This window comes from Primulina huaijiensis, chromosome 4 (assembly GCF_012295235.1).
Source record: "Primulina huaijiensis isolate GDHJ02 chromosome 4, ASM1229523v2, whole genome shotgun sequence".
NCBI lineage: Eukaryota > Viridiplantae > Streptophyta > Magnoliopsida > Lamiales > Gesneriaceae > Primulina > Primulina huaijiensis.
In genome coordinates this window covers 21,278,752-21,291,074 of record NC_133309.1, presented here as the reverse complement: position 1 = coordinate 21,291,074, position 12,323 = coordinate 21,278,752, and the positions used below count along the sequence as shown (strand labels likewise).

Genomic DNA, 12,323 nt, shown 5'->3' with positions numbered 1-12,323 from the left:
CGAAAATAAAGAATAAACTGAACACCGAGATTTACGTGGAAAACCCCTAAAAATTATTAGGGTAAAAACCACGGGCAAGATGAAAAGAATTTCCACTATAATATTTTGTGGTGTACAACTCACTCACTGTGTTTCCAAAGAGAATACACACTCTCTTAATACAGGAGAACAAACACATCATAAATATTATAGAATATTATAATATGAGAGAAAACTCGAAGAAGAGATGAATAAAATGATCGAATTGTGTCTCTATTTATAATCAAAATTTTGAGTGTGAAACCGTGTGCATATATATTAATTTCGTTTCTTCAGCAACCTGCGAAATAAGACCCGTCATTTTCGCAAAATTAGCCACCACAGGAAATGCATTAAATGCATTTCCTATTTGCCAACTTGTTCTGCCGACAATTTTCTCTCATCTATAGCATTTGAGTGCTTAATTCTATAATATTTATGAGGTGTTTTGTTCTCCTGTATTAAGAGAGTGTGTTCTCTTTGGAAACACAGTGAGTGAGGTGTACTGTACACCACAAAATATTATAGTGGAAATTCTTTTCATCTTGCCCGTGGTTTTTACCCTAATAATTTTTAAGGGTTTTCCACGTAAATCTCGGTGTCCAGTTTATTCTTTATTTTCGGGGTCTATTATCTCAAATTACCGCAAGTGAGACCAATATTTATTACACAGAAACAAAAAAAAACTGAAAAGGAAAATAAGAGTCTATGAACAAATACAATTTCATAATTTAGAGAACTCGTTGAAACCTCGGGATCTTCTCGAAGCAGATCTGAATCAATGATAAAAGGAGATTCCCTTTGATCACAGACCTCGCTGTAAATGGAGACCATGATATCATACCCAAAATCAATGAGTGATGGGGGAATTACCTTGTCATAGGATGTCTGATACAACATATCAAATGTAATCAATAAAATCATGATACACATGATTGATAAGAAAAACTACCAATAGTTTGCTGCAAATTTTATCACATCTTAGTGAGCTTGGAAGGGAAAAAGATCTTTGTAAGTGTGTTAACTGATATGTGACTATCATTCATGTGAATGGGAAGAATTATATAAACTTGGTCGCACACAACATAGTACTCTTAATGAAGATCAAGTATCAAATAACCAAAGACATGATTTGAAACTTTACCTATTGAACTAAAAATTGGTTTTGTTTCTAACTAGACCGTGGTTTAATCTTGTAAATGTTCATGAATCAAAGGTCGAGCAAAAGGCCATACTATTACAAAATATTTTGAACATATTTGAAATCTGGGATAGTTCATATGTGGTGTATTTATCGTATTTTCTTAAAAGGTGAAGTTAAGCAAAAGCTCACCATCTTCTTGCAAATACTTTGAAGTATTTCACTAATTGAAAGTTAAAATCGAAAGACACCTTTTTGTATGTGTGTCTATGGGAATTAATATGGAAGGCATATTACAATCTAGTGGGGATTGCAAGATATTTTAATTGAAAAGCCACAACAAAACAAAAGCTGAAGCCGGAGCATAGGCCGCCCATTTATGGTGTCACGTCCTGAAACTCAGGGTTGACACCGGAGTTCTTTAACAATCACACAATCGAAAACAACCAGTCTCGTAGCACAGTGTAAACCAAAACCAGTTTATATATCATAATTCAAACGAAATAACAATTGTCTTTACAACCCAAATGAAATAGTAGTGTGGAAGCGTTAAAAACTGAATAATAATAATAAACTTAAACTTAATCTAAAATCTTGAATTCTCGAATTTCACCGGCCCCAAAACTAGTCCGACTCTTCCTCCTCGAGTTCTTTCTCGGGTTTATCTGGGAAAGGATTGTAAGGGGGGTGAGTATTTTGGGAAATACTCAGCAAGCGGGGGCCTTATCGAGCACAATATAACAACATGCATAATTTCGAAAATCACATGACTTGCATAACATCATTCATATCACATGCATAGCATTTACCAGGCACTGAAATTCCTCTACTTTCTATGGTTTACTGATATCAGTCCCTAATTTTTACTCCTCCGCGTAAGGGTCAGGTCATGGTTGGGATTCCCACCCATATACAGTTGACTCCTCACATTTTCCAAAACCGTATGACAACCAACACAAGAAAACGTACTCGACCGTATGTTCAAAAAAACGAAGAAACATGCATAACGAAATTTAATCTTTAAAACAAGCCCACTTACAGTATATTTGAGTGCTAAAAACGTCGAGTGCACGGCTTCGGATTGGATCGCTTCAAGCTCCTCGTTCGGGCAGCACTTCGGCTCGATTTCTAGGCTAACTTTGTGACGAGTTTTGAGCAGAGTTTTGGTTAGGGAGAAGCTTTTGGAGATTTCGAAAGTTTGCAGCAAGGGGATCTCGAAATTGTGGTGTGGTGAGATGCAATGATTGATGGTGTATTTATAGGTGAGGGGGAGGGAATCCTACCATAACAGATTGATTTTCTTTCCAGAATTACGAAATAATTATTCCTTAATTATCGAGATATATATTCCATATTTAAATTGTGCCAAATAAATAAAAACATGTATATACATTGCAAATTTCGAATTTATGGCTTCTGAACTAGATGGTTGAACGTAGACTGCTTTCTCATACAGGTTCGTGACGTATCTGGACTGTATTGCAAAATTGCTAGCTTCTTTGTTGAGAAAGCTGTCTTGCATGCAATATACTCTTCTAAATTGTTTGATAGCCTTCCTAAATTTTGAAAATAATTTGGATCCTTTGTATTGAATTTCGAAATTTAGGTAATTTTTTGCTGGGGACAATTTTTGAATAATTTATGTGTTTTCACATATGCATGGGCTCACCCGCGCTCCTCTATCTATCCAGATGATTATGGATAAAAGGCACCTCGCAGGGGCCACCGTTTTGGGTGCCTCCGCACTGCACTTGGTTGCCTGGAATATCCAGGCAACGTCCGAACTAAGACTTTTATTTTATTTTGTATCAATATGTCTCTTGGTTGGATCATTTCATTACTTTACTATATTACTTTCAGTTATTCAAATGAAAAGGTGTCTTGTAATGATTTCATTGTTTGATGAACACACACTGATTCATGAAGAGACACAACTCTCCATTGCAATTCTATATATCTATAAATATGTTATGCAACTCAATATTATTGCTAGATATTGTGTTAAAGGGTTTGTTGTATCTTGAGGTAATTTATTGATAAAACTCGTTAACAACTTAGAGAAGTGACATTGAATAAAACCATAAAGAAAAATATTTCAAAACGCCTCAAACGCAAGTGTTATTCATATTATTAGCTTCTGATTCTCTGTGTTTCTGATTGTTTTCTCTACTTTCTCCAACTGTAAAAACATCAGGAATATTTTAAAGTGCTACGAGAATGCTTCTATCATTGTCTTGTGGTGGGCAGAAGCAGAAACAACGAGTGAATTGTCTTGTTTTCTTTTGGTAGATGTATACCTGGACGATTTTCGCCCCATTTGGCAGAAATGATGGCAGTAAAGGAAGGTGTATCCAGGGCCATTGGAGCGATTGGATTGTCGAAACCGAAGGTCTCTCACAATAGTTTAAGCTATGAAATACTCTTATCCCTACTCTACTAATGAACCTTTTGCAGAAGATTTCAGGTGTCTTTGCTCAAGTGCACCAAGAACATTGTTGCATGAGTGCAAACCGGGTTGCGCTCGTAGGAGTTTGATGTATAGTTTCAACCTAGATTATCAAGATGTGATCCCTTTATTTTCAAGAAAAGTTGTAACCGATGAATTAACATTGTGATATATGAAATTTCCTGGTTTGATCAATAATAATTCTTAATACATACTTTAATTTCTTGAAGCAAATTTCTATTTTACGGCACTGAGGAAGGTTCAGAGGGGAAGAACTTATACTTGCAACACCGAAAACCCGATTTCTCAAGATTCCCACTTCTGCCATGATCTTAATATACTTGGATACAACAAAATTTAAGCTTATGGGTTATGAGTTTTGTGTGACAATTTGACAAATAAGAAGAATTGAAATATCTATCTAACAGGTCGATCAGAATAATCAATCAACGTTTATATATCGATGATTAAGAATGTTAACATCGAATTTGAACTTTGCAAGAGGGCAATACGCAACACATTAAACGGTGTAAAGAAATAGAGCTGGTCCGTGAACTTTTCAAATTCAAACATTTTATTTGTGTTCGAAATTTTCAAATTCAAACAAGCTTAAAAATTTTTCGCATCGAGTTAGAGCCACTCATTTAGCTCATGAACTTTAATATGTTATTACTTAGTACAATTATATATTAAATAATTATATTTCAAATCCTTTTTTAGTTCGAATATCTTGAAAATATGCTTGAATATTTTGAGTCGGTCCTGAACTGAGCTGAAGTATTCAACAAGTCAAGCTCGGATTCAATACTTAAATCTTGTTTTTAAATATTTAACTCGATTCGATCCGTTTACACTCTAATTAAACTTAAATATATATAATATAAATTATAATTTATATTAAAATTTATTATGCGTAGTGTGTCAAAGTTCCACCAATTACATATTGTTCATCTACATCAGTGTCTATCGAATCGTTGCAATGGATCTTAATCCATGGAGATCTACGGTGCACAATTTATCTGCCAAAAAATCTAAATCGGGGCCGAAAATTAGTAAATTAAATTAAAATTTGGTAAAAAAGAATTAGTAAATTAAATAAATGACGTGGCGAGATCTAACTCGCCCGCCAGCATGTGAACAATATCCAACGGTACACATTCCCCTAAGTGATGTCACAACGGCCACTTTCTCAAAAGGGCAACGCCGTTATTTTACGAAATATTGAGGGGTAATTCGGACAATATAAAAAATCATGCACGGGATTAATATAAATAACCAATGACCACAGATTTTCAATGTCTTTCGGAAAGAAGTTATTAATCTCTTCGCGTTTTCCTGAGGCAGCTCCATTTATCTTTCTCCACGTTTTCTTTCCGGCACTTCGCCAGATCTGTACTTTCCGGTGAGGAGAAATCTGAATCGCATGCGAATTTATGATTGATTTTCGTGGATTCGCTGTTTGATGTGATTTTTTGTTTGTAATTTTTGTTGATTTCATGTTTAGATTTGTGGTATACGGTGTGGAATTTTGGTGTTTTTTTTGTTCTGATGCGGAAGGATTTGATTGAAATGAAGCATTTTTTCGTATGGATCGACTGAATGTTTTTTTGTAGATTTTGAGAATGTGCGGTCGGCGGTGTTAGATTTTGTTTTGTTGTGATCTGATCTGGTCTGATCTGAAGATTTTACCTTGAGGATCTCGGTAAATTGTTTTGTGAAGTTGAAATCCTTTCTTTTTACAGATGAGATTGTGGAAAATGTCTGATTTTGCTCGTGGATCTGTTGATCCGCTAAAAATTATAGTGAAAATTTCGATTTTGTGAGCTCTAGCTCGGCAGTTTCTTGAATTTTTAATTTCTGTTTTCTTAGTTTTAATCTGTTTTCGAACATGATTGTATGCGTGATGTGGGCCTTTAATTTCATGTAGCATAAAATCAAAATTATAGGTGCTCGATGCGCATTTCTAGTTTGGAATTTTTTCATCGTTACTTAATGCTTGATAATTATAATGATATATGATTGATTCAATGAAATCATGTAAGACGCAATTACGCAAAGTAGTTTCAATGATTGAAAATTTACGTGAATTTGAATATATGGCCAATTAGTAAGAAGTTTGTTTTGGTCTTTGTGTTATGATTTCCTTTAGGTATGGATAAATCTGTTAGGCATAAAAAGTTTTCATATTACCAAGATCTTTAATTGAACACAAAGAGTAATGTTGCTGTAAATCGTTCTTCAGTCATCTCAATGCATCTGATCAGAATTTCATCTTTGGAATTCGTGTGAAGACATCAACATACCTCCATTGAACATTATTTTTGCTGTCCTGATTCGTGCATTTGCATATCTATCTTTGTATATTATTATTTTTTTGAATCTATTTGTGCAATAATGGTTTTTAGGGATCAAAGGCAAGAAAGAAAAATGGGGCTGACATTCACTAAGCTCTTTAGTCGGCTTTTTGCGAAGAAGGAGATGCGAATTCTGATGGTTGGTCTTGATGCTGCTGGTAAGACAACCATTCTGTACAAGCTCAAGCTCGGGGAGATTGTGACTACTATTCCTACAATTGGTATGGCCCTTGATTCTGCAATTTGAATGTTGCTGTATCTTTCAGTTTTCATGACTTATTTAGCATCCTATACGGTTTATCCCCATTTTATCTTTTGCTTTTAAGCTGAACTTCTATTTGTTGTTAACGTTATGGGGCTCTTATTCTATTTTCAGGTTTCAACGTGGAGACTGTTGAGTACAAGAACATCAGCTTCACAGTTTGGGATGTTGGAGGTCAGGACAAGGTGAGCCTTATGTTTAGTTTTTTGTTTACCACTTTATTTGTTTACTTTTTATTTAATCAGCACTTGCTGTCTTTTTGTGGGCCATTTTTATTTTACATAATGATTGATTATTTGTGCATCAAGTGACAAAAGAGTTCTTGTTTTGTTTATTTCTTTGACAGATTCGTCCACTGTGGAGGCACTACTTCCAAAACACTCAGGGTCTCATATTTGTGGTAGATAGCAATGACAGAGACCGTGTTGTGGAGGCAAGGGATGAACTGCATAGGATGTTGAATGAGGTGACAATCTTTTTCTTTTTCCAGTCTGTTTCAATAAGTAAAACATCAAACAATCGTTGAGGCTCAACATTCTTGCTTTTCAGCATTCTATTAGGGAAGTAGATGAACATTTGGGGGATTTCTTTTCCTGCAGTTTGCTTGACCAGAATTATATGTTAAATCTTATGGCTGTATTTCATGCTTCATGGTCATGGTGATTGGTTGGGATAGAAATCAAAGGCTGATCTTTTCAACATTTCTGCTTCTTAAGGGCTAAGATCAGTGCTAGACTGCTCTTTATTTGTAATTGACTAATTGTATCGTCTACTATGTTAAATACTCTAGGTAATAAACAAGAGATTTATAGTTTTTGTTTGTTTACACAATGTTAACTTACATTCATGGATAAAACTTGAACCATTTATTCAAATATACCACTGCAAATGCCATTATGATTTTGGCCTTTAAAAACAATACTGCATAAAGTTCATGATTAACTAGTTGAATAACTGCTTAGCATCCTGATCTAGAAGGCTTTCCCCTGTTATCATGCACTTCAAAGACAATGAATTTACTGTGTATTAACTTCCCTTGGTAGAGTTAAGTGACAAATATGAAGCCCATAAATGAGTCATTTTAATGAACATTCCTATTTTTGTTTCCTCGCAATAGTAATGTTTTATGAGTCATTTTAACGAACATATCAATTTTTGTTTCCTTGCAACAGTAATGTTTTACCCTAGGGGTTGGTGGGTACAAAAGAAATCCTGCCTTTTGTGGGACTCTTTCCATGAAGCAGTTTCATCTTAGCCAATAAGATTTCTGAGTTTTATACTTTTATTACTCTGCCTTCAAGTTAGTAGTCAAAGCTCCTTCGGATCATTTTGCTCGAATTTTGGCCCCATTTTTTCAGGACGAGCTGAGAGATGCAGTCTTACTTGTATTTGCTAACAAACAAGATCTTCCTAATGCAATGAATGCTGCTGAAATAACTGACAAGCTTGGCTTGCACTCGCTCAGGCAGCGCCACTGGTGAAACACTCTCGATCTAGTTGCTTCGATCATCTGTTATTCTAAGATACCGACAGCGTTTTCTTTAATATTATGTTATCTTTGTGTCCACAGGTATATTCAGAGCACCTGTGCTACCTCTGGGGAGGGGCTTTACGAGGGACTCGATTGGCTCTCTAACAACATTGCTAACAAGGCATAAATCTTGATAGTGCTGTTTAGTCCGGTTCTGGATTTCTATGTTTTACGTCTCTGGTCTCCGTGTGGCTTGTTATATTTTACTTTTCAACTGTTGGAAATTGTTTAGGAACTTTCAAATTGGCTGTAATAACTAAATGGCTTGTCTTATACATTTGCAAACATTTTGTTTAGTTTTGAATTTTGAATATTTGAATTGTTGTATTAAATATTGGTTACGAGATTGCATTACAAATTCTATATTTATTTAATGATAAAAATTGCATATTGGTATTATTTAGAAATACTACAAAAAGCGTATGCTTAGATTGGTAGATTTGAATAAGGGAAGGTGACGACATCGAATTTTTGGCATATCAAAGTTATTGTATGAAAAATATGGAATTTGTTGACAATTTTTAGTACGGTAAGTCGGTAACAATATGAAATTTGAAAATTATTGATATATATTGAATATCGAAATAATATATTTAAATTTAAAAATTATAATAACTTTAAATAATAAAGTTCAGATTTTTTAAAAAATAAAGATATTTTTTGTCATAAAATGATATATGTCTATATCGTAACCAAATTTATGTATGCCATAATATTAGTGTATAATCGATATGTTAAGTATCTTACACCGAAATGTTCGGTATGACATCGTATAAATATTTTTAATACAATATTTTTTGGTACGACATGCGGTATGTATTTTTCGATATAGTATGATAATGTATACCACTCTTAGATTGAGGGGATTTGATAAACAATTCATATCTATTGTATCTATTTTTTGTACATATTAAAGAATCTTTTTTCCCCCTTCAGTATATTATTTAACTTGGTCATTAATAATCCATCCATTTCAAAATATTTGATATCAAATATTCTCACAAATTCAAATATTTTTATTCACACACGATAAAAGTGTTATAGTAAGTGCCCAACAAGGCAACTTGTGACTTGAACTTTATTGAGACTTATACAAAAACAATATTAATTTTAATAATATTTTATGGTTTTATCCAATTATGACATTTACTTTATCTGTATACACATGCAAGCTGCATAGATAAAGTATTTGAATATATAATGAGTACCATGAAGTATGTCTATCAACGTAAGATCATGAAACTCATTAGGAAGCGTACTGTATATTTTAAATTGGTTCATAAGTCGATACATCCGCCTAAAATAAGGATAAAGGTCGCTTGAACTTGAAACTAGCATATATGATATAAACGTCATGTTTCATCGGCAAGGACATAAAGATGTCTATTCATACATATGGATGGTCATTTGACGATACACTGAACAATTCTTCATCGGACTTTTCAAGTGTTTACGATTTATCGAGTGAAATAGTCTGTGATTATAGTTGTACACCATTAGTACTTTGATCCGGGAAAACGTGGAAGCTCTACATACTAGCATGAGCTTTGATCCTTTTACCAACTCAATTGAGGGTCATCAGGTGGCTATGTTGAGTAAAGTTTAGAAATACGTAGGAGAATGCCTTGTAGTCGGGGATTCACCGCTCACCTATTGGTGAAGATATTATATGTGATCTGATGAGTTATTAGTGTCAGGAATATCTGGTCAGAGTAAGACATGACCATTTTGGAAATACGTTTCCTTAGTTTCACATATCATGTCACTATTATTACTCAAAGATACATCATATCGTTATCGAATTCATTTGCAACTCTCAATATACCAATGGTTGTAGATTCGATCGAGATATATTAGTTGAAGGGATCGTGCTGTACGCTAACCATAACTTAAGGTTATTCCAAGCATTATCAGTAATACATAGGGATAATGGGGCTATCCAACGCCTTTATCATGATCCGATGGATGCAATCAGACTTCAATTCTGACGTCATTGATCAAATATTTGATGAAAAGAATATGGCTAATTAGAGTAAGTCCGAATATGAACAAATATTGTTCTGCATCACATGAAGTTGTGAACCTACAACTAGCTCTATTCATGAACTATAATGGTCACATAGTGTTGGATTCTATGTTCTCATTGAGATAGTCAAATTCAAGTAGTTGAATTTGGTGACCGTAGTTGATGGACATCAAATAGATTGTTTATAAAAGATTTTATAAGTTGATTCCATGTAATGAAAGTTGTGGAATTTAGTTTAACTGTTAATTAAGTGAGTAAAGGGAAATTGCATGTTTTACTGAAAGGAGTTTACAACACTGGCAGCTGCAAAAAATGGATTAGTGGAAAATTTTTGTCTTTTGAAATTTTCATTTTTCTTTATATGAAATTTGTACCCTCGATATATCGACGTTGTCTTATTATCAATCGGGGTTATAATGAGTCAAAAATTATTTATTTAATAATTTAAAATATACTAATTAGATAACAAATTAGTGGTCGTGACTATTAAGCGCAAAACAATACCATGATAAAAGAAAGTCCTGATGAAACGTCCACTACTAATTTTTTTTTTAAATCATAAACTCGAAATTACTAATTAAAATAACTTAACATTTCCATAAATCAAAATAATTTAACAATTTAAATCTCGAGTGCATAAATCCCTAAAATCGTTAATTACCAAAATTCACTTCTATCTTTAACATGATCAAAATTGACTTCAAAATAAAGCATAAAATTTCTAATAAACTTCTTAACAAAAATCTTTAAATCTTTTAACTATCAAGCTAATACGGAAATAATGCTCCTCGAGAGTGTACTGTCGCACCCGATCCACTCAAGCATCAGTGCCTCCCTCATATCATCAAACCCTGCAACATTCAAATATAGTGAGTCTAATGACTCAGCACGTTCTAAACATGAGTAGCAAATAATACATATACAATCACATGCATTAAAAATAATACTTTTATTTAAAATAACTTTTTAGAATAAATATCGTAAAATCATATAATCGTAAAGCTTTCAATCCTTTATCATTTTAGGTGTAGTTTGATCCTCGAAAATGACTAGCATTTTATCCTCTGGTCGACTGATCAGTCTTCAGCTCCACATGGCCCATGGGGACGGGATTCCCGTAAACGGGTTCCCTCTAGGGCTTTCTCTCTCACGACATTCCCATAAAATTGTAAGTTCACCGTTCCTTCTTAAAACGGATCCCCCACATATCATCTATCCTTTGTAACAGTCAATTCACATTTCTCAAAATATTTTTTTTTCTTTTTAAATCATAAAATATCATGACTTTCAAAAATAGCATTTTAACAGTAAAAATTGCACAGCTTTACCATAAATCATAAAATATAATATTTTCATCAAAATCATCATAAAAAATCATTTAACATGTGTTATGACCCTTCGGGACGCTGCCAACCTTTTACGTATTACCCATGTGTAAAATGACTGTTTTGTCCCTAGACATAATATTTCTCGGTTTTTATTTTTTCTTACTTTTATTTACATGGATTTATCCCAAAAAATTAATTAAGCTTAAATATAATTTTAGATATTTTTATTTAGCTTAAATTCAAGGCTTTCGATTTAATTTTCTATTTACTAATTTGTTATGCGTTTAATTATCGAATTAATTCAAACTTTAATATTTTCTTTCCAAATTTTAAACATAAACTTTTATTACTTAAACTACCCTTGTGAACCATGAATCGACCCCCGTGGACTATGGCTCAATCCCTTTTCCTTTTTCTTTTCCTAGCCAATTCAAACCAAGCAACACTTGTACAGAGCCAACTCTCATTTTTCTTGGACCATGGTGACCAGACCTCCTAGGGACCCAACAAACCTGCCCTAACCCCTTGAACTAGCCCTTAATCCAAGCTAGAGCCCCTGCGCAAACCATGAACAGAACCGTGACTATCCTTTACGCCTAGGAATCCTAATCGGTTTAGGACTCATGTAATTAATTACTTAACCCTCGACTCCACGACCCCATGACCTTCCCTGGACCACGCTCAGACCCAACCGGCCCAAGCCCCTGAACCAACGCAGAAGCCGCGCGAACCAACCCCCACGCACATGTGCATGCGCAACAGGCTGCAGGGTTCGCGGCCCCTCTTCCTTCGAGCCAACCTGCCCCTAACCTTCTTAGGACTCACCTAGGAATCTACTGGACCAACTTGGCCAGCCTCAACCCAGCTGCGAGCCGCCCTAGCCACAGCCCTCCATCTGCGTGCTTGGGGAAGAGTCCTACCCCTTGTGGACTCATCTCCAGCTACTATCCACGAGTCCTAGCCTTGTTAGGTCTCTTCCTAACCCTGACCCATGTCCAGCACAGGCCCCTACCCAAGCCTTGGCGGAGCTGTGAGCCACCATGCACAAGCCGAACCCTTACAAGCCACAAATCCATGAACACCCTAGTGTCCCCTCCTCGCCATGCAAGGCCCCTCCCCCTTTTTTTGTCTTGCCTTTGATCTCACCTTAAATCACCCATGTTCTTCTTATTAAACATCCTTCATTGTCAGCCAATCCCTTGGGAATCATAACGTTT

General features: G+C 34.8%; 1 protein-coding gene across 1 annotated transcript; it reads left to right on the top strand.

Moving 5' to 3' along the window:
- Positions 1 to 4,895: 4,895 nt before the first annotated feature.
- On the top strand, positions 4,896 to 8,048 carry LOC140975391 (ADP-ribosylation factor 2-like). Its single transcript, XM_073439081.1, has 6 exons — positions 4,896 to 5,007; positions 6,011 to 6,180; positions 6,336 to 6,406; positions 6,568 to 6,687; positions 7,580 to 7,698; positions 7,792 to 8,048. The coding sequence occupies exons 1-6, from the start codon at positions 4,901 to 4,903 to the stop codon at positions 7,877 to 7,879; spliced, it is 675 nt and encodes a 224-aa protein (XP_073295182.1). The 5' UTR covers positions 4,896 to 4,900; the 3' UTR covers positions 7,880 to 8,048.
- Positions 8,049 to 12,323: the final 4,275 nt, after the last annotated feature.